This window comes from Aythya fuligula, chromosome 2 (genome assembly GCF_009819795.1).
Source record: "Aythya fuligula isolate bAytFul2 chromosome 2, bAytFul2.pri, whole genome shotgun sequence".
NCBI lineage: Eukaryota > Metazoa > Chordata > Aves > Anseriformes > Anatidae > Aythya > Aythya fuligula.
The window spans coordinates 140,179,443-140,203,398 of NC_045560.1; the positions used below are offsets into that span (position 1 = coordinate 140,179,443).

General features: G+C 38.6%; 1 protein-coding gene across 4 annotated transcripts in view; it reads left to right on the forward strand.

The window, feature by feature from the left end:
* The first annotated feature begins 1,018 nt into the window (after positions 1–1,018).
* OXR1 (oxidation resistance 1) overlaps positions 1,019–23,956 on the forward strand; it is a 235,141-nt gene continuing 212,203 nt past the window's right edge. For 3 of the 4 annotated variants that reach the window (XM_032182428.1, XM_032182430.1, XM_032182431.1), the window contains exon 1: positions 1,042–1,095. Coding sequence is in view for 1 of the 4 variants with exons in the window: in XM_032182429.1 (XP_032038320.1) it covers positions 1,079–1,095 (17 nt within the window). In the remaining 3 variants the exon portion in view is untranslated. Of the gene's footprint in view, positions 1,096–23,956 lie in introns of all 4 variants that reach the window. The other variant, XM_032182429.1, reaches the window with a different exon arrangement.

Here is a 23,956-nt window from a genome sequence, read left to right on the forward strand (position 1 = left end):
CCAAACAAGGTGGTCAGGGGCTGCAACACATGGCATACAAGGTGAGGCTGAGAGAGCTGGATCAGCTCAGCCTTACGAAGAGATGGCAACGAGACTGCAGTGCTATGACCAAATACCTGGATGGTAGATACAGAGGAGATGGAGCCAGACTTGAAGGTTCACAGTGACAGGATAAGGGGCAGTGAACACAAGTAATATGGAATATTCCCATTAGGTATTAGCAAAAATGTTTATACAATGATAATGGTGAAGTACTGGAACTCATTGCCCAGTGAGGTCATGGAGGTATTCAGGACTCAGCTGGAAATATCCCTGAGCAACCTGATGTGATTAGACCTGATTTGAGCTAAGGATTGGACTAGGCAGTTCCTTCCAACCTATATTACTCTTATATACTATAATATATATATATATTTGTTATATAAAAGTTGGCAATTCTTTTTGTTCATATAATAGGATTTTTGAAATTCATACTAATCACACTCCAGGAAATTTCTTATTCATATTAATGGTTTCTTTCTGAAAAAAAAAAAAAAAAAAAAAAAAAAGTGACTAATTTACTAAGATGGTCATTCAACAAACTAAGCACCAAAATGCAATTTAGATGTAAATTTATATGTCCATGTTCAGACCAGCAATTCATGATGGCCTTGTTTAGTTGATTTAAGGCACCTGAATTTCACTCAGGCAGATGAATTCCCCTTTCAGAGACGGGGGCTTTTAGATATTGCTCTATGAAATAGCACTATAGCTAAGTCATTTGTTCAGTAACCACCCTAACAGCCAAGTTTAAGCCGTACCAGTAGGAGTTGTTCTTAGATTTCTTAACCTTTATCTTTGTGTTTTGTTATTAATACTTACAATGTTTTGTGTTTGTTTTGCTAATCTATTCTTGTTTCCGTAAAACAGCCAGGTATTCTATGAAGCTGCACTGGAAGGTATTTTACTAATGTTCAGGATTTTAAAATCAAGGTCCTGAATTGCCTGGTCTAAAAATCTCTTTCTTCTCGTCCAGGTCAACAGAAACAGCCTGTGCAGAGAAGTGAATTCATAAATGTGAATCACGCTTCCCCCCATCATGTTTGGCACCAGGAGGTTAGTCCTTACCTTCATTATGCTTTTCATCCCCAAAACAATAGTATAGCTGATGGGACTCTAACCTCAAAATTTACCTGTTCTAAATGTCTTGTTATATAAAATATGTGAGCTGGATATATATATATATATATATATATATATTTTTTTTTTTTCTATTATATTGGTTGGTTTTTCTTTGCTATACAAATCTGGTCTGCTTTAATTGGCAAGTATGTGGCATAAAGGCCATGTAGCACACAGGCAAGCAGCACCCTGTGCCATTATGGGTCACAGCAAGACTGCCAAAGAAGACACTGTGCTAGTGTTGGAGGGCATCCCTTCTGTTTTCTGGGTAGAGAAATAATACTGGGATCACAAAGCACTGGTTTCACATACATTATTTTCAGGAGTCCATATTGAATACAAGATAACCTCCATCTTTTATTCAGTGCCAGTTTATGTCATATCCCAAATGTCTCAAAAATCAACAGTTTTGAATCTGTGCTGTCTACATCCTGCACTCTTTGAGTGCTTCTTTTAAGCCTCATGTGGTGTAGTTCTGCTCCTGTATCCATAAGCAGACAGCATGGCCTTGCTTTCTGCATGGTTCCTGCAGCCCAAGTTGTGGTGGCACACTGAGCCACCTTTCTAAGTTATCATTTTCTGCACCTATGGGTATTCCACAGGCGAGTCCAATTTTTCCACAGAACAGACATACTCTAGGTCATCCACCCTCTGTGTGAACTCCCTGATTTTTATGCTTGTTGGAAGGCTTTTAGTTTTTTTATACAAGCTTATTTGCATCTCTGCTAGTGAAGGGCTTTGACATTTGTGCCCCTTGTAGCATGGCAGCCAAGTGAAACCTGTGTAGCAGCAGAGTACCTTTCATCTTGTACCCATAGAAATAGCTCATCTTTTCTGAACTGTTGGAAAGGGTGGAGGCTGGCTTGCTGCTAAGAAGCAGCATGTATGAAGTAGCATCTTGCATGCCTGTGGGAATTAGGGGTGGCAAAGAGGAACTTGGTTTTCTGAGGCTTCATCTCCCACTCCAGCTTCAGAGTGAGCTGCAGCCCTGCCTGAGTCCGGGCCCTAGCAGCGGGCTGCCTGGGACTTCTGGTCCCCTGTGCTCCTGCAAATGCTGCTCACAGGTCAGCAAATTCAACCTGCTACTTCGTGTCTGTCTGAAGCACTACTGACTTCTGGTTCTGGACAATGTTACCTTAAATATTATCTGCAAATGAAAGATATTTTTTGAGTAACTTCAGGAAGGGCAACTTTGATCTTATTTGGATGAATACAGAGTATGCTGTTTTGGGAGTATGTTGTGTTTAAGGTAACTTTCTGAGGGTACAGTAACAGGATTGTGAACTTCCCACTTGAAGATTTGATTGTTTGACACTGAGGAGTATTAATGCTCAAGTTAATCAAAGACATTCTGCTAAGTGAAATAAATTATATTATAGTGAGCTGGCTCAGTTATTTTTGCCACTGTTCAATACTAATCTATAATCATAGAATCATTAAGGTTGGAAAAGACCTCTAATATATGTGGTCCAACTGTCCCCCTCCCATCAGTATTGCCCACTAAAGCATGTCCCAAAGTACCACATCTACCCTTTCCTTAAACACCTCCAGGAATGGTGACTCCACCACTTCCATGGTCAATTTGTTCCAATGTATAAGAACTCTTTCAGGACTAATTTTTTTTTTTTTTTTTAATCTCATGATTGTTTCTTAATTGTCTCTGTATCTCAACATTATAAGGAAATGGCAGAAGGAAGAATTGTCTAATTGGTAGCCTTGAAATTTGATTATTTATCTTTTTTTTTTTTTTCTCCCAGACATTTCTCTCCTGATTACTATGCAAATGAAAATTCCTCTTGTAGAATAATACAAAAAATGGAAAATTCCATTTCATGTCTGCAAACAAGAGTTTTTATAATCTGGGAAATGGAAGTTCTCTGCCTGTTTATGTAAAACTGTACTATGTTTTGCTACTTCTCACTTTACTCAGACTGTTTTGAACCACTTATAAATAGAAGGTTTCCTGCTTCCAAGAGTGAAAAAGGCAGAGCACATTCCATAATAATAGGCTCCTATGTGCAAACTGAGAAATTATGTCAAATATTCTTGAGATTGGTATCATATTTTTATTAGGTAGTGATTGAGTACTTGTCAGATATTTTGTTCTCAGAATTGCAGTGCACTTTGAATTTATTTTGCACAGATAACAGTTAATTGTGAATAAGAAAAGCTTGAGTTTTCATTGATCACTTTTCAAAGTTATAAGCTCATGCAAATAGACTGCCCAAAATTGAGAATTTTTTAAAATCTTGATTTGATACGTTAATTCTCTTCCAAAAAAGAAAGTGTATTTACTTGGAAACATCATTAAGTACTAAGCTATTTTTTGTAGGAAAAATGATTGAAGGTTTATTTTCTTCTAAAATACATTTTGAATTAGTTCTAATAATATACTGCCAATTATAATCTTTACAAAACATTTAATAAAATTACATAACTGACTCAAAGACTGAACTGTCTCCTGCCACCAGATTGTTTGAAGTTGTCAGGTGTGTAGTAGTGGCCCAGGTCCTTTTTGTTTTTACCTTTTTACATGTTTTTATGTTTAATTATGTTATTATTTTTTTTTACGTTTAAATGTTTTTACATTTTACGTGTAACTTTATATTCAGTTAATAGACCTTTTTGAATTGACTGAATAATGAAGTCGATAAAAGTAACTGTACTATCAGAACTACTTTGATAAAATTTTTGTGAGGAAGATATTTCTGAACTGCTTCATAAGAAGCTGTATTGTCAATGTGAACTGATGGTGCCTACTGAGAGGTGCATTCCTCTTGATTTCAGTTTAATTTGAGATTTCATCCTGTGCTTTTAAATGCTGAACTGTTGTGATTTTCCTCTGTTGTTTTATATTCTGCTCTCATCTTTTTCTCTATTGTGGTAATTTTTCTCAAATTAATTAGATCTGCAATAGTCACCAGCATGGAAATAGCAGAGGTCAATATGCATACTAGTGAGTTTCTGATGTAATATATTACTCATGTTGTGTACTCATTTTTGTCTTGGAAGAGTGACTGTCTTCCTGTGGAAGGAAAAAGTATGCAAAGGACTGGAAGGTACTTTTATTTTGTAGGAACCTACCTTATGTGTGACAGAAATGAAATTTGCTCTGCAAAGAGATAGGCCCCGAATTATCACATGCTCAGGATTTGCAGTAGACATTGGCTGACTATCAACCTGAAACTGGCATCATGATTTTCAGGGGTACTATGGTTATACACATTCTTCAGTTTGGAAACCTTATGCTGTAAAAGTCAATTAAATTATGATGAAAAGATTTGGAACGACACATCAGCTTTTTAGTCACTGTCATCAGTTACTGACTCTGTATTCTTGTATCTGGTGTTCTGGTTAGAAAGTCAAGGAAACAGTGGTCACTTACGAGCTCCCGATAAGACCTGCATGCAGTGTTTTCAAGATAATATAAGCCTATTTCTTTTTACCCCTTGGCTAATTATTTTGTCCTGTTCAAATATGACCTAGAGAAAGGCAATGTTTGCATATGTTTTCTAAATTCTGTCAATGTTTTTCAATTGGCATTAATCTTAAACCATTCCTGTGTTTGTTCTGATACCTTTGGCCGGTTCTAAAACACGGCAGTGGATGGCCAGTTAACTCTGGCCATTTCTGTACAGAGCTTGTGCCAAAGAGTAGGTGTCAGACAGTGCTTTTCATTGGGATTTTTAAGTGTACAGAAGTAATTATCTGCTTTGGCCTAAATTCACACAGTACTTTTATGCCCTTTTTATTTTTAATTGGAAGTGGTATTACTTGAATAAAGCTATAGCATGCTTTACTTCTACTCTGTTACAGAATTAACTTTGTTACTGCTAAAATTTGTTACAGAAGTGGATTGCAAATATCTATTGACGTGGACTCTCTTTAAGTTTGCTACCATTTCCCAAATACCACCCTCAAATATTTTGCACTGTTTTATTGCTTCGAGGCTTGGAGGCTGAATAATGGAAAATGATAAGGCAGCTGAGGGACTTGGTTTCTAATTTAACCAGAGCAAAGACAGTCTAGTATACAGATGTATATAGGGCAACAGTATGTGAGACACCCTATTTTGACTGTTTCTTTGTTCTCAAGTTTTATCTCTTTTGCAAATCTAGCCATCATATCTAGCCTGTACTATGCTTAACATTTATTAATGTTTATTATGCTTACTGTATCACATAACACTTCAGATGGGGTAACACAAGCCTTCAGTGCATATATATATATGGCTTCTCCACTGCAGAATTCATCCTTTCAACATGGAGTGCTTCTCTCTCTTCTGTTAGCTCACAGCTTCCCTCAGCAGCATTTGTTCCAGCTGGGGATAAACAAGAAGGAGTAGAAATGGAACTGAGCAGGTTGATCCTGTTATGAATGGTTGCTTGCTCACATCAGACAGTGTCAGGGGAAGACTTTTTTTCTTCACCTGCAGTGTTCACACTAACCCAGTGCCAACTGATCTAGGATGTATTTCTTGACAACCATGTATGCTTGTAGCTCCAGAACTTAACCATAAGCAGTGTTTCCTCTTTCAAGTCTTTCGTCTGCTTAGTTTTCTTCTTTCCATTGGATTTATTATTTGACACACACTACTTTCTCTGATCGCTTTCTGTTCAGTTTTGTTTTTTTCTGTTTCTACCTTATCTGAGCATCTGCTGTACATCTGCCTCTTGCATTCAGTTCACACACTTGGACTAATTTCACCAGAATTGTTAGTGACCTCTATGTCAGTCCATCCAGGACCTGGGTCTTTGTAACGTGGTACCTGCTTTAAATATGCAGTTCTAGAAAACGTGTCCTTTGTTAGCTTTCCTTTAGTCTCACTTCTCTGAACTGAGTTTTGATCTTTTCTGTTTTCTATGATAATTGTGAAACTAAACCCCAATGTAGCAATGTTTAGGTAATGAAGCAGTTAGATGAAAAAAATTGGATTTACAGTGATCCACAAAAAATATTTCAGAAGAGTTTATACATGTATGTGGTAGGCTGAGCTCAGCCAACCAACTGCACAGACGCTTGCTCATTCCTTGTTCCCATTGTATGGGGGGAGAAGAGAAGGAAAGTGAGAGGACTCAAGGACTGAGATAGCTTAACAAGTGAAGCAAAAGTATGCACAAGAAATTCATTCATTTCTTCCCACTGGCAGACAGATGTTTACCACTTTCTGGAAAGCATGGCCTCAGCATATTACTTCAGAAGACAAATTCCATAACCATGAGTGTCCCCACTTCCTTCTCCTTTTTGTTGACTTTTATTGCTGAGCACAGCATTACTTGGGTTTGGAGTATCCCTTTGGTCAGTTTGTGTCAGCTGTCCTGGCTGTGTCCTCCCAGTTCCTTGCTCACCCCCAGGCTATTTGCTGGGGAGGGAAAGGCAGAGTGAGAAAAAGAGAAAGCCTTGATGCTGTGCAAGCACAGTTTAGCAATAGCCAAAACATTGATGTGTTATCAACAGGGTTTTAATCACAAATCCAGAAGACAGCACCATGCGGGCTGCTGTGAAGAAAATAAACTTTATAGTGGCCAAACCCAGTACAATGTAAAAAGTTCAGTCAGTGTTCATGGAGCTTAAACACCAACAAAAGTTTTGGTTTCCTATATATACAAATAAAACCACACACACACACACACACACACACAAAAAAAAAAGCTATTTTGGGCAGCTTTTAAAATTAAAAAGCTGCAACCCCAATTACACATTGTTTATGAATATTTGGATATAATCTGTTTTACAAATGAAAATACAAAAGAAGATTAAGTCTCTTTAATCTTAAATGGTTAACTTTTTCTCAGTTATATCTTTACAGAAGTCTGTTATCATAAGACTTTGCCTTGCCTTGTCTGGAGCCTTTCAAAGACATATACATGAGTTAGCCAACCAACTTCACATGTTTCTTTTTGCCACAGTAAATCATCTTCATTTCTGCAATGACTTTGTGCAGTAGCTGTAATACCCAGAATTATTTAATTCTGCTGTTGAATTTCTTTGATATATCTTGGAGTTTTTGTGAGAGTGTCTGATTACTGCCTGCATATTCTATAATTACAGGATTACACTTACACTTCAGTTATAATATTAATATTATGAGTTTATTCTTCAAAAGTGGCTGACACTTGAAATTACAAGTGAACCTAACATCTCAGTAACTGTTTTTTTTTGCCCTTTTTTTATTGGAATGCCAGAGTGCTTATTCACTTCTCCAGTGAAGTGAATTAATGCAATTCTCCTGCAATTAATTTGTGAGCAAAACTGCAGACACCTTTCTTGTGATTTCAGTTCCCTTATGCTTTAGAAGATTTAGGAGGCAAAGAGGTTCTGAGCAAGACCTTTAAGACACGTAGTATATGTGGCTGGGCACTTCGGTATACAGGGATGTACCGTTATACCCATTATACCTCTGTTTCTTTTACCTCTGCTGAAGAGCCAAACCTTGGCATTAACAAAGTCAGTTGAATTCTGTTGCTCTTGTAAAAGTAAGGATCTCACTAGAATTTTCTAAAAACTGCTGTACAAAATGTATGTATAACTCTAAGATACACTTTGAATTAAATGACCACAAGGAAAGATGTGCTTATGCCCCCGTTCAGTCCTTTTCTTGCACAGGAAAGCAAGAAGATATTTCTCACATAAATTTTTTCTCATGCTCAGATTTCACAGTGAACTTGGGCCTCTTTGCCCTTCAGATATTTCCAGCTCTTGCTGTCTTTCCAGTCTTAGTAGAACTGCTCCTCTCAGATTCTGGCTGTAAAAATAACTGGGATTTCTCTCATTTTCAGGAAATGAAATCTGTAGGTTAGAGGATTATCAGTGCTGCTGTGCATGAAACCTAGTCTCAATTTAAAACCGCTTGTGTTTAATTTCAACTTAAATGTGAAAGCTACACATACAATGATCAGCACCTAAGAGAGATAAGGGGCATCAGCTAGACTCTGCTGTATTTTTCACATATAGGAGTAGCTACACTGGTAGTTAAGAGTGCTTCTTCTCTCATGTGTTGTTTGCCAGATACCTACCTGAAGCCTTCTGTTAGTCTTCCAAAGCAGAGCTGGTACAAAATAATGATGTCTTAAAGACTTTTTCAAATGGTCCTGGCAATTACACAATTTCTTAGATGTTTCCCTTCCTAAAGTCCTGCCCATAGTCATAACACTGTATCAGAGGCTTTTGCTTTTTTCCCTGTATCTTTATTTGCTAACAAAAAATCAGACATCCTGATAAAAACCAAACCTCATTTCATGATGTGATATGTCTACATCCTGCCTGTATGTGTAAAGCCCTGGGGTTAAATTTTCAAAGTGGTGAATAGTAGATATCCTCACAAATCCTTTTGTCTGCTAATGGGATTTGTTCATGCTGGTCCCTGACACCTTTTTAAACGCTCGTATTAGTGATTTATTTTATTATGGTGTTCTAGAAGCCACTTGGTAAAGCATGCTCTCATCCTGTGTTCAGCTACACGGACCGGTCTGAGGGAACAGGATCAGCTAAGTGGCTGTGTCTGCTCTGTGTTGCTGCAGATAGTGGTCATAGGTTGTTGGCTCTGTATTTATGTGGTCATAAATTGCCTGTTTTGCTGACACTCTAAAGTAAATGAAGGAAAGCATCAGCACTGCTGGCTTTCTGGCAAAAAGCCTAAGAGTGACTTGGTATCCTTGTGTGTCTAGCTAATACCACTTCGATGGAAAGTTTTAATTAAGTGCATGTCTCTGCATGCAGAGTAGAAATCAAAGGCACTTGGGAAAAAGAAAGTGTATCTGCTCCAGACTCATTGAGGAGTAATTCGGTGAGAGCACTAAATGACTTTCAATTAATTGGAAAGTATTTTTTTTAATTTTGCCAGAAAGTACATGAAAATCAGTCTGAAGGGAAGACTATAAAATTAGTCTCTCGATCAAATCCATTCGTTCCATACTTGTTGGAAGATGTCATGGTAGTACAGGTCAGAGTTAGGGATTGTGAAACTAATCTGATATGGTGGATTTAATTAGATCCCTAATTGCAATTATCAGAAGAACACTGGAAGCTGGCTTACCGAAGGTAATTATTTTTTGTTTGTAATTTCTGTAATGATTTCCAAACTTAAAATATCCAAAAATTCAATGTTAATACATATATAAATTTTATAGCAAATCTTCTATAACTAGGTAGATAGTTTAAAATTCCAGCTGTTAAAATTAAATTTATTAGATGGAAAATTTAGCTCTGTTCCCTGGTTTCCTGGTTACAGGAAAGAAAATTCACTCAGTTCTTTTCAGACTGTCCAGAAGGACAGCTCTTTATGAAAAGAACAATGCTGAAGAGCAGGGATTATTCATTTACCAATAGATATGATGCATGATTAATTCTGGATAATGTTTGGTATATGGTTCATTGTTCTGCCTGCAATATAGCAAAGTGAAAACAGCCAGCCCTGCACCCAGATATGTACAGGACATGTTATATTTTATGGTATTTGCCTTGCACTGTAATGTTTTTATGGACTCAAAACGTAGCATGCATTCTGCCATTTTATCCATTTTAACCAATGTAGAAAACCTATTTTATTATTCACTCAATTTTGCTTCCTGAGGAAATGGATGGGGACATGAGGGGCTAGGGATGTCTGCTCAGTCTTTGCTTCTGTCCTTATTTCATCCTCCATCTTTAATATAACTCTCAGATATTCCTTGCATTAAATAACCACAATAAAAGAACAACACTGGTGACTTAAGCCTTATCGTGGTGAATTTTTTGTTCCATTGTATGACAAGTGACTGGGCAGCTCCTTCTATTCATCTTTCTTTAAATGCATATCCTCCTGTGAACTGCTCTGTCAGATGAAACCTTTGCTCATCCCCAAAGCCACGTTTTGTTTGTTTGCTATTTTCTGAACACAGCATTATGGGTTTGATTTCCTAGTATCTTTCTCTGTTTTGCTGGTGTTTATGAAAAAGTGAATCTGAAGCTGGAATAGATAAGGCTGTTTTCTTAGCATGAATTATCAGATGCCATTTGAAATGTCTACAGCAGATGGGGGAGTCTCATGGGAAGGGGAGAAATAAATGCAACAGATGCATTATAAGAGCAAAAAAGCTATTTGTGAGAGTAGTTCCAAGAACAGAAGATGCCATCAAAAGGTTATTTACCTTTTGGCAAATAATTGCATTTTGCCTAACTTTTTCTAATCTGAGAGATGAGAAATAGTTTGGCATTTATTATCAGAAACTGGTTATAAACAGAGTTATCTTGTCTCTCTGGGTATTATGGAGCAATGCTAGATGCCTCCACTGCTCAGGACAAAGAAAGGCAAAGAAATGAATCAGTATGGACCACATGTAGGAAAGGACTCGAGAGCAAACTCCAGAATACCAAACCCAAATTATTTGAGAGTATTCCAATAAAAGTAATGAAAGCTGTGGCTTAAGACCTTTGCTGTTATTTTAAAATTTGTGTAAGAAGATTTTCCTTTCGGGACTTTACACTAAATTAGAACAGCGGTCCTAGAGAGAAGAGGCATGAGGAACAACAAGTCCCCTGTTGGACTTCCCTCCTTCATTGCCCAGGTTTTCCTGCAGCTCCTGGGGCAGTGCATAGGCAGGCTCTGGAGTCACAGAGTCACAGAATGGCTGAGGTTGGAAGGACCTCTGAAGATCATCCAGTCCAACCCCCTGCCGAGCAGGATCACCTAGAGCAGCACATAGCGCAGGATGGCCTCCAGGCGGGAGGCTGCTGCTCCATGCTGTGATGGCTCTGTCCTGCTGCCCGTCATCGCTCATTTCTCTCTCAGGGTTGTTCTTGGCCTCTCTCCAAGAGGATGCAGGGCTGGATCGACCCTCGGCCTGATCCAGTATGGATGCGCTTGTGTGTGTTAAGAGGATACCGGGCTAGACAGCAGATAAGGAGTAAGCCTGATTATGCAGGGGAGGCTATTTAGGAGAGGGGGATAAAGCAGAGCGGCTAGGCCTGCAGAGCACATAGGACAGCCCAGGGGGGAGTTATGAAATTTAGGTATCAGTTTCTCCTGCATGCGTTGTAACTCAGGGCTGGGATGCTGGAAATCTGGCTAAAGGCAGCATCCACAGCCTGATGCTCCCAGGCTGCTGATGGCACAGAGAAGCTGAGGAACAAGGCTCACAGGTGTCCTGTGCTTACCACTCCCTCGTGAAAATCCAGCACAGCATTCCTCTTAATTGTAAGCATGTTTAGTCCCGTTGCTGGGGACCTGACACTCTCCAAAGAGCTAAAGAAATTGGCATTTGTGACACTTGAGAGCTGGGCAGTTTTGATTTGTGTTATAACACTCAGTTTCACTCATTTAGCAGACAGGACTATTGCATTAAAGATTCACATCTTGTTAGGGTGTGTGCGGGGTTTGCCACAAGCTCTAAAGGCCACAATAGTTCCTTCCTCCAGGAGAAGGCAATAAAGGAAAGATTTGAGATTTGATACTTCTGAAGTTAGAAATGGAGCTGAAGCAAACTAAATTAAGAAAAATGGCAAAACAATGAAACCAAAGTTCCAAACACCAAAGAGTGCTCCTTCTTTGACTGTGAGTCCTGTCAGTTTCTTTATAAATAAACAGTTTGCTCTTCTAAACTGATGGGTGATGACTCAATAGCTCACCTTTCTTATTGTGTATTTTAGATATACAGACATCAGCATTTCTAAATCTGTGCTCTTTAGAGAAAAATAAGGCTTTAAACATCATCAGACATAGCCTGCCTTTCATCTGGTCGTTTACTTGCTTTGACTGGTGAATATAACTTTCTGAGCTCTATGTTTTGTTTTTGAACCTACTTGCCTACCTACATAACTTTCTTTATGCAGAGATTGTAATTTTCATTTTACCTTAACTACCATTAACTTGACACTACCATCGCTTGGGTATCCTGTGCTTTGCCCAGTGCTTATTGCCATAAGGCTGCGATTCAGCTCTGCTCCTAGTCTCAGGTAATGTGAAAGAAAGGTAGGAAAGCACGTGGTTGTGTTCTTGTAGAGACTGAAAAGGATAAAGCTTGTGGGCCCTCCCCTGTGAGGAGCCACTGCAGTACCTGGATGCTGCCTTTCAAAGGAGAGTGTGACTTTTGCAAGTGGAGCAAAACTGTAGCTTCCTGACAGACATACCTACAAATAAATACTGTTTGTTTGTTTGTTTGTTTTTTTTTTTTTCCAGTCGTTCAGATGTGTTATGCAAAGCAGCAGCAACAAAAAGGATAACAAGATGCCCCATACTGTGATGATGTCTGCCCGTAGGAGATCCACATACAAGCTTGTCTTGCAGCAGCTGGATTTTTGCCTGGGCTATCAGAAGCATATTTGTGCCATCAGAAACAGCTGTGTGCTATTTTTCGCATTCCTGGCACCCATGTTTTCTTCTGCCAGAGCTGCCCTTTGGGCCATGCCCCTCTGCAGTGTGGCTTATGCCAGTGGAGACCCAGAGCCCCTGAACTGAGTAAAGGGCTTCTGCATGCATCATCTTTAACATAAACATAGTGTTGCGTTGTCTGAATTGATTCCTGGTTCATAAAGCTGGCATTTAACTGACTTCAGTTAACCATCAATGTCCTCTGCAGAGTTAGTCCAGCTTTCATGTTTTAATAACTGTGAACAGCAGGGAGCCTCAGGTAGACTCCTTTCAAGGTAGATTTATTAGGGCAAAAAAAAGATCATTAGCTGCTAGTGATGGATTGTTTCTCAGTAAGAGAAAAGCAAATTCAAACATGCTTTGAACTGCAGTGTAGGCTTGTTGCGATGACAAAGGGAATAGGTGAGCCTTGGTATCCTGCTTATCCATTTAACTTATGATATTAAAAAAATCTTTGAAGACCGCAAGGTGTTGGAAATATACTGTCCTGTCCACTAACGAGCAATAGAATTAATGAGAAATCTCAAAACTCCCTCAGTGTCCACCTACTTACACTATACTTATCTGAACTTTATCTAATTCTTTTCAAAGTGACGTGTGGATTTGGTGTCAGGATAGAAATCCTGGACATCCAGTTACCACCCGTTTCAGTTGTTCAGTCACTCATGCTGAGTGATAAGCGCTAATGAAATTTGGGTACCTATTATGCTTTATGATGAGCATATAATGAGATGATCTCTGCCTTGCTGTTTTCTACTCTAGTCTGTAGGTAAAATTCATAATGCCAGGATGAGAAAAGATTTGTAATAGCCATTAATTTGTTGGAGAAGTTTTTGTAGAAAAGAGAAAATACTGTGGCAATATCCTCTCATGTATGAAAGTGCAGTGGTGGTAATGGTACAAGGTTGGCTTGTCCATAAAGTTACCTGTTTTCCTAAATTTCTTTCAGGTCACATGGGACGTAGTGATTGCCTCCTACAATCTCACTGCCCTTCTCATTGCCCGATAAGGGTTCTTCTCAGAGACAGTTCTGGCAGCAGCTTCTGCATAGGTTTATTATTCTGCATTGGTTTATTAAATGAGAGTTTGTATTTAATCAAAGTTTACAGGAAGAAGACTGCTCCTGTGGTAAAGCACATATTTCTGTGGCTTCTACTTACTGTTTGTGTCGGCATCCTGAACAACATGTGTTTGTTTGAAAAAGTGAGTAGTCTTCCTTTAGGAAAAAAAAAAAATAAAAAATTGTCATTTGCTGTGTCTTATTTACCAGAAGCACTCCCTTGTGTATCACTTCAGATAGATAAAAGACTCATGAGCTGCCTGTGGCTCTATAGTTCTTGTCCTGTGACATTTTCTCACATACATGTATTCACAGCATATATGAACACTAAGAGTTTAGTCTTAGTCTTTGTGACTGGCAATGACTAAGGCATATGCAATTTTAATCTCAGAAAAATCAATCATGTGCTTCCTTTAATAATGGAAGTTACTTAAGTCTAGCTAATATGATTTTTTTTTTTTTAATTAACTAGTGAGTTGAACATTTTCATGTGAAGAATTCGAACTTAGCCCTACTAACCATGTTTAATATAAAAGAATGCAGGTGTTGACATTTGATTATGAAAGAGCTGGCATACTTAATGATACCTGAATAATAATATATATATATATTTGTTTTAGGCTTCTTTTACTCACATATGTCTTTAGATTCTCTAAAGTACATCTTGTGAAAGTTTCTGAAAGCCATTTTATAGGAAGAGACTGTCTTAAAAGAAATCTTTATTATCAGTTAATGTGTTTTACCAAAATTCTGTGCATATTCTTAATACTGACTTTAGGCATCATAACATATTACCAAAGGATTTGGCAGATATTTTGTTCAGTAAAGGCCATTAATTCAGAATAAATGATCTTCTAGATAACAAGAGATTAAGCTTTCTACAGGGATCTCTTGATGAAATCCTATGGTCTTTGTTGTTCATAATGGACATGGATTTAACCATCGCTCTTCCTCTTTTGTTTTGGCTGTTATTTTAGTCTGTGAACATAGAAGAGTTGACTTGGCAGAATATTGTATTTTATTTTTTAATTACATTGAAAATCCAAATGAAATCTCATCTGTTTACCTAATTCACCCAATATGATGTGCTAGTAGGAGGGAAACGCTGTTAACCACAAGCTGTGTGAAGCTCTTGCTGCAGACATTTTAACCTGTAGCTCTCTGCATCCTGTTATGTTGCTGCTATTTCATAGGCCCAGCAACTCCTGTGCAGCTGTATCCAAAATGAGGATTTGAAATGGGGTGAAGTCATAGAACCACTGAAGTAGGCTCCTACTGGAGTTAGTTTTGGCCTTGTCCCAACCGGTGGCTGAAACCCTTTGCATTTCTCCCTCTGTCTCTCTGTGCAAACCTCTCAACAGGATTAAAGTAGTATAAGGAAAGGACTGTAGAGAAAAGCTATGGTTCTGGAAAGGTGTTTGAATTCATAATCTGATCAGTGAATGCCTTCTCACTAGTAGCTTCCTAGGATGCTTAAATCATCTCAAAAACCGTAGGCATATCTGTTCTAATGTATGTGGTGTCAGGATTCACATTATGATTGAAACAAAGTTAAGGAGGTTGTAGATCTCATAGTTTCTGAATTGCTTATGACAGATGAATGTTTCATGTTACATATATATATATCAATTTAATTTACATAGTTGCATCGCTTCCTCACCACACAGACATTAGGAAGAGTTTGCACCATCCGTTTGATCAAATAACTCATAATAATACTTGGATTGATGCCTCTATAAGGTAGATAATACAATATTATTGTAAATTACATTGTTAGGACTTGGAAGCATATAAATAATCAGGATGTTGATTTAAGGTTTCATCCAGAATGCATCACGCCAGGAGACCAATCAGCCCTGCACCCTGCAACTTTCAGTTATGGATTACTGCTTCAGGCAGCTGCATATGGATTTTTTTTTTTGTTTGTTTATGTCTGGCAGACCCAAACATGCCAGACTTGCTGTACTTTCATGGCAGGCAAATGTACTGCTTTCAGAATTCCAACAGTGGTAGGATTTCTGCATGGAGCACGGAAATAAATATGGATTTAGCATTAACAGTTTAGGAGCTGGTAATCCTAACATTGCTTTCTGCAGGGATGTTCTGTAAAACATCCCTGTTTGGGCTGACAGGTTGAGTAGTAATTCTGCTTGACTAGTAAGAACTGGTGGGTTAACACCACCCCATGGGTTAAGGATCTGGATAAAAGCATGTGTATATTTTCTGTGCACAAGGCATGGTAAATAGATATTTTGAACAGGTAAGCAACTCTAGTCAAGGAATGTTTGGTAGCTTCTGCAGATGAAAAGCATTATTTATTTTTGTCTTTGTCTATGGTAATAGTAGGTAACTAAAACACAATCTGCTTCTTCCTCAGAATAATTAATTCATCCATCTTTTTTAGCTGTAAATTTATAATGATCTACTGCCTTGTGTGTTCAGAAGTCATTACTGGGTGCCTGATGAGTGTTAGCAGTGCTGGATATTTAACATTTGCAGGCTGTGCTTCTAAAAATCGTAGTCTTCTGCTTCATTCATGGCAAGAGCATTTTTGTGCCTGGTGTTTGTGATCTTGTTTCAGAAATGCTTTGTATTCCAGAGTGTCACTTAATGTGTGCTTTAAATATGTAATGTGAAAGTTTAAGTCATTTACCAATTCATACATGATTTTGAGGTGTTTTAAAAATTTAACAGAACAAGAATATAATGCAATATCCAAAGCATTTGGAAGAAGAAGTTAAAAAAAAAAAAAAAAAAAAAAAAGAAAAGAAAAAAAAAAAAAAGCTAGTTTTCAGATAGAAGCTTTAGGAATCGTCTGGAACCAAAATAACAGCTCACCTCTGGCAAAAGGGGTAGGAAGGGAGGGAGGTTCTGTCTTCTCCCTCTCTTGCTCAGCTCTGCTCCCTCTGCATCTCTTTCCACTTCAGTAAGTGTCAGAGCTTTCCAGGTGATTGCGTGGCAGGTGGATCTGATGCCTGAAAGCAGCAGAAGACTGGCTTGGGGGAGTAACATCTTTTGCTACGGCAGTGAGTTACACAGGCTGACATCCAGCATCAGAGCTTGTGCAGGCACGGTGGCTGGTAGGAAGGAGGGGAACAGGAAGGGACCACCAGATTTTTTGGGGTTTGGATTCGGAATTGCTCTCTTCTCTATGCTGGCATAATTTAATCTCCCATTTTAAATACAGACCCCATTTTCTGTTGCTTCTGCTACTGTATAATTTGCATATATATATAGGTGTTTTCAATAATACTACATATTACTATTTTTTTTCACAGAGAGGATGTTCAAAAATATTCCAAACTAAAATGAATTTTGTGTTGAAACTGATGTAACCATGATAACTGATGTTAATTCGGTATATGCAGTTGTTTCATTCTGTACATACCTGAGTATTAGCATGTTGAGTCAGAAACTGGGGCTGTTGCACATAAATTAGGTATGCCAGGTAGCAGAAGTTTGAAGGTGTGCAGAAATTAATAAAAATGCAGTATGTTGCACAAGGGCATTGCTTAAGGCTGATTTGTTTCCTGTAACGGGTATGAAAATCCCCTTGAGACAGGTACAAGTTATTCACGGTGAGAGTTCTCTGACATTTCAAAGGGGACCGTGACACTGAAACAAATTGTATGTCCCTGCGCTGCATTTTTATAAAAGGCATTTGTGTATTTGAAAGCAGTATCCAGAAAGATCTAAACATACACATTTTGATAGGATTTGGGAATATAAGGGGATATGAAATGCATATTGTTTGGGATCATCACCTTTAAAATCTAATGGCTCTGCTTGGAATATAAATTTAACAGAAAAATCAATTTTTAGTAGGACAACTAGAAAGTGATTGTCAGACATGGCATTTATACCACTGGCCCCAAAATGTAATTATTCCCTAGAACTGTAAGGAATTGAATTTTCCCTGTGTCCCCGCCCATGGCAGGGGGGTTGGAACTAGATGGGCTTTGAGGTCCCTTCCAACCCAAACCATTCTGTGATTCTCTGAAACCAAGGGCAGAAATGCTACAGTGCCCACTAAATTGGTCAGAAATCGACACTGATTTGGTAATGGTATGGAAGGAAATCAGTTGGTACTAATGGGAGAAACTGGTTCTTCTGGCTCCAGTTTGTCAATGCCTTTCTTGTACTGGGGAGCTCAAAACACTGGATCCAGTACTTTGATGCAGTCTCACTACTGCTGAGCAGAGGGAAATAATGGCTTGTTTTGATCTGCTGGCAATATCCTTCCTTGGAGATACTCAAGAGTATCTTACTCAAGTAAGTCCCTGTCTTGTCCTGACTTACACAGTTAGATATTTAGATCTGTTTTCAAATTTGGCCTTGTGTTGAGCAAGGGGTTAGAGCAGGTAAGTGCCAAAGTTACCTTCATGCCTATATTGTTCTGCAATTCTACAATTACATGCCATAATTCTGAACAATTTTGTATAACAGCACTCTTAGGAGTTGCTAGTAATAATGCTCTATCTTGGTATACAGTTAATGTGTCCTAAACCTTTTTTATTTTAAACTTTATGCTCATTCTAGAGCAACAAGTAGTCTTCTTTGAGGCCTAACTCCATGTAAGCCTTAGCCTATATAGCCAGTATTTTTTCAAGATACTGGAAATGCTATGCTTGTTGTGATGGTGGGAGACGGAAGGTATGCTGTACTGTGTTTCAGCATTCCAGTCTTGAAGAAAAAGCAGGCCTGGCTGACTTATTGGAAAGGCTTCTTTGATGGACAGAGGTGCAATTTTCCCAAGCTTAGAAATAATTTTAAAATTGCAGAGACAGAAACTTGGTACCGAAGGTCCTCAAAACTGTTTATACGGAGTTAGTGTTTTTGTCCAGAATCCTAGTCAATGGGCTGGTGGTGGTGTTTCTCTTTCCCCTTTCCTTCTTTCCCTTTCTCCTTCTCCTTCCCCTTCCCCTTCACCCTAGTGGAGTCAACAGAAACAGATTTATCTCAGTTTTGGTAAGTCTTCCTGCCCACTGTAGTAAAATAGACAGAGTCTGCTGAAGAGAAATACAGGTGGCAGAGGTATGGCCATCAAAGTCTTCCTGGCCGTAGTTCATATGCTAACTCCAGAATGAACTGAGGTTGCAACCTAGACCCTTTCTCCTATCAGCACACAGATGTTTGGGTCTTCAGCCAGCAGCTCCATATCCTCGTTTGCTACTTGACACAGAGATGATGTAAAGCTTATTAAATGTATCTTCGGTGTCTGGAAAAAAAGGAACTAAATAGGTTGTAATTTAAATCAAGTCTAAGTAATAAAGATAACATTGCCCATTGGGTTCCAGCCTCACAGATCACACAAGGAAGTCTATTCTTGCAGAGCTAAGTGTATACCAAACGTACACTGATACCAAAACGGATTATCAGCCTACTCTCTGGACAGCATCAGTCTGTTTTATCAGATTTCGGGTGTATTGCCCCCAAATCTGATGATCTGATTAAATTGCTGGTCAAAACATAATAGCATTTGCTCTGCAGAGAGTGGACTCAGCCCCAGTTGCTGCCCCATGATTCAATTTCTGTAGCACTTGCTACACTGACTGAATTGTGTTCTATTAAGTAAACTGGAAACCTCAATGAAAATTAAGTATTTATAAAGATGTATATACATCTTTTGATGGGATCCAGCAAATGTGTTCCTTTGTCACTGGAAAGAAGTGCTTAGGATGCAGGGGGAATCAGTATTACCATTGGAAGGTCACTGCTGCAGGTTCCTAAGTGCATGTTCTTGTGATGGCAGGTGAAGAACCCGGAACTCAGTACTGTTGGGTATCCTTACTGATATTCCCTCACAGATCTTTATTCTGCTGCTCAGCCTAAAATGTCAGTAAAAGCCTCCATTCTTTCTGGATTTGGAGAAAACGGGATTCCATTTTGTATTATCTGTCTATGTAACAAAAAGCAGTGCAGAATTTGAGTTCTGTTTTCAAAATACCTGACTACAGCCAGTTGTTCTAGAAGGTTCAACGAGATAATGGAAAATGCTGAAAAATAATTTTAATGTGCATAATAAAATCCTTCGTAATGACTTGTCTTCTGGAAGCACATTTGAAGAATCAAGTGAAGAATAATGCTAAGCCCATAGAATCTAATGTGAAAGTGTCGGCAATGATCACGCTGATCAATGGAGCTTCAAAGTGCTGTTCACATTAGAGGGAATTAATGGATTTAATCAGAGTAACAGGAAACATTTTTGGGAAAACAAAACAAAAAAAACACCCTTCCTCAAATAGAACTCAATAAAATACAAGGATTTGTCTTTTATTTGTACTTTTTCCCTTTGTGAATTTACAGATATTGTGCCTGCCTGTAGTAATAGTCTCTAAGTTTTATGATTTCACAGATGTTATACAGTGCTTCATAAAACTCTTCACAATTAGAGAGGGAAACGGTGTTTCTAAATCCTGATTTTATTTGGGAAAAGTTCACTTTGGGAAACAAGAGGTAAGAAGAAAGGGGCTTCCAAATTCACAAGGGTGCCAGACCCCGTGCTTGGATGTGGGCTTGCAGTTTTGTTCCAATTCCGCTCCAGCTCCTGGTTATCACTCCCTAAGCTCTTCTGGAAAAAGAGATTTAACCCAAGATCTTTTACAGCTGAGATGATGGGCAGAATGGTCAGCTAAGCTGGCAGGTCTTGGGGCTGTAACCCTCTGACCCAGCACAGGTGGGAAGAGAAAGTATTACATCCTTATTGTCTAAACTTACATCCATACAGCCCTGTAAAAAAAACAGTGCAGCAGCAGGGGTCTGAGTTGAGTGGTGCTGTGCAGTTATAATGCTGAACTTGAAATTGTTCTCATAGCTGTTGTGGCGAAGCTTACTGTGCTGTAGTGATTTACACTGACGTCAGCGTACAAAAGCAGTTGATCTATTTAAATGCTCCAGGTCCAGCGTCTCCAGCACTGGTATAAAAGGCATCGCAACATATGCATGAATGTCAAGTGCCTCTCTCCTACATTTTCTGTCACTTTTCTGTCACTTGACAACCTCTCTTTAGCCATTCTGGGGTTCTGTCCTGCTTTAAGAAAAACCACTCACAAAAGTGAGAGCATTTTTTTTGTGCTGTTCTTGCTCTGAATAGGAGTGTTGTTTTCCTCCTTATGTTTCAGGGCTCTCGCTGTGGGCCCTGCAAGAAGTACTTACTAATTCAAAGGGAGTACTGAAACCTGGGTGGTCAATAAATCTCCTTCCAAAGAGCAAGAGGAGTAGGTTATATGTATGTAATGAGGTCAAATGTTGTTAAATGAAGATTTGCTTTAAAAATACAATCCTTTGTCAAAATTCTTCTAACTTAATATTTCGACCATGATTCTACAAATGCAAATTCGTTCTTTAAGGGAACTTCTAGTCCTGCTGTCAGACCTTTCTTGTTGCACAAACAGCAATGTAAAATGATGCAAAGACTCAAAATGTTGTCAGGAATCTGGTAAGCTTTCTTTCTGCTCCCTGTAATCTTTTGGGACTAGACTTACTCCTTTATATTAAAAATATATCTGCGTCAACAGCAGGAACAGATTGCAAGCTAGACAAAAGACTGCTGTTCATCAGATCCATGTTCTCTCAGCTGCCAGCTGTCTTTGCAGAACTTCAAGTCTTGCTGTGGTCACATGTAGGAATGGGCTTGACTAGGAATAAAGGCTGTGTCCTGGGCATATTCGAGCTTTTTAGTGGGAATTTGAGATTTGGGGGGGCAATTGAGGGGGAAAAAATATTTCTCTATTCATGCATGTCTAATTTATGAAAGAGCTGATCTTCAAAACATTTTATAAAGATGAATGCTCATAAATCATAAATCTCCTTTTGATTAAATAAATTCACTTAATTTGCTCGGACACAAATACACTTGAAGAGATAAAGCAGATAAAATATGTAACACCCTGTTGTGCATTGGAGATCAGGAATACCAGAGAAGCCTGGCATAGCATGTCTGTGATACTAGCCAAAATTGTCTCAGCAATACATGTTGTCAGCAGGATCCAGAAGAGATACAGCATCTCTGTACTTAGTATGTGGCAGGAGAGGGAGAAGAGAGAATCTATTTGATCCCCCTGAAAATGATGCAGGTATCACCTGTCTTTATTTCCTCCCGAGTCCTTATTTCATCATGAACTTGAGTACCAACTGGAAAACTTGTTGTTCTGTGATTACTGCCTATGTTACTGATTATTGCTTGATTATTGCCTATGTTCAGATTTGAAAAACAACACTGCTCATTAAAAAGATAAAACTCCCTTTATTTTCATGAGCACATCTGCTGGTCCTGAAAGCCGTGAGTATGGGTTTTTGTTTCGTTTGGGTATGGTATTAACAGCTGTGAGAAATAGCAAGCAGATTTCTTGTCCCCTTTAATGAGAACAAATTCAAATGAAGAACCTGATTCTGTCCTGTTCTTGACCTGTCCTGTTACTGTCCCGTAATCTTTCAACTCCCGTGGATATAAGTAGTTACATTTATGACTATAAATGTAGGGTGTGGGTGTGTATTTAACATGGCTGCAATAAAAGATAACTTGACAACTGACACCAGGGCAGAACTTGACCTGCAAAATCCCAATTACTAATTCATGAGTAAGCATTGAACCCGGCTTTCAGCTTGCAGCTCAAGTGTTCTAGCAATGAGAAGCATCCTTATGTTTGGGAAAGAAAAAAGTAGAATCTGTAAATCACTGAAAATCTAGCAAGCATGGAAACTCATACTGACAGAAGAACCACGTTGTATTATTAACTGTGAATTCCTTTTAATTTTTAGATGATAGATTGCCAAAATGTATCAAACACAATTGCACATTAATAGTGTGCTAAGTTCTGTCCTTAGGTATAAAGGCAATAGTGGACAAAGTATTGAACCCAAAGGAGCTAAGAATTGCAGCCTTGTGGTAATTAACTGATGTTAAAGAATATGAAGACATTCCATTTCCCAGACTCTCAAGTGGAAGGACCAGGGATGAAAGTATCCATCCCCTAAGCTGTGTTGGAGGCTCAATGTCCTCTCTCATCGCTTTCCAGGCAGGCTCAGAGGTTTTAGCTTGAACAGGAAAGAACAAGTTTTTTTTTTTTGTTAGACTCAGCTGTGGAGAGATGGGTTTAAAAGAAAGATGGGGACTTAGTGAGAGGAACTCAAAAACGGCTTGCCTCCTGCTAGCTAGAGGAAGGAGAAACCATATAGGATTATCTGGAGTATTTCAGGTGACTGGCTCTTCCAAGTTTTTGGAGGATAGTAAGCAACCTTTGAAGACAGGACTGTCAGCTGGCTGTGGCTTGGTTTCCATTTCCAGTGTGATAAAGCCACTTCTTACGTAGCAAAGCTCTATGAAAGCTGTAAATCCCGGTCCTGTTGGTACCTGCTTGCTAACAGTGACCAGTAACTCCACATTACATCCTCTCTGCCCTCTAAGGAGGGAAAGGATGGGGTCTGTGGCCACATGCTCTTGGAGGCACAAGTGAGTGGTGCTACATAGGTGTAGATGACAGAAATACTGCGTTTGTTCTGCAGCACTGACCTTCTGCTGAGGTTAGATGGGCTTATTTGCCAATAAATAATGTGTTACAAGTGCAGTGCTGCTATTTGTCATACAGTGATGATAAATAATAATGATATTATGTATATGTAATAAAAAATACAAAAATAATAATGGTTAGCATATGATAAAGTGTGGAAGATGTCTCAAGACTTTTATGTACATAAGGTGGTGTTATTTAATGTAGCTGTCAATACTAGATTCTTGTGATTGTGTTATACACTATGTAAAAGAAATAAGCAATGTATTGAGCGCAAGATACCTAGCCCTTCATATTGTACAGAAATCAGTAACCCAGTAAATGGCAAATAGACTTTAGTTATCTCCTTATATTTCCCTTTTTTTCTAGAAGCCAGACCTTTATACTTTTGCTTCTCTTATCCCAAAGAGAGGTATTATATATATATTTTTTTTCTTTTCCTCTAAAGACTTTCTCTTTGCATGATTAATATGTCCCTTGCATACTGTGAGGAGGGAATCTCTCCTTATCTCTGAGATCCATGCCAACTGCCCATCGTTTGCTGTCCAAACTAACCTAAGGACTATTTGTTTTTGCAGCAAAAAAAAATCATGCTGGCTCTGCACTCGGTTTCTTGATGTTTTAGAAACCGTTTCAGGCTCTTCTTAATATTTAGACAAACTAATAGGTTTGTTTTTTGTGGTGTTGCTGTTGACATTTCCTAAGGGAAAGATGTTAACTTATCAGTGCAGGCATGTTATAATGGAATGGTTCTTTGCTTGTGCTCCTGGCACAAATTGCTCTTAACTGATTTTTTTCTGAAAGTAATGGAATTGTGATAAGTTATGTGAGTTGGAGTAAATGTGAATGAGTCCTGGCTATTCTGGGGAGTGTAAATAG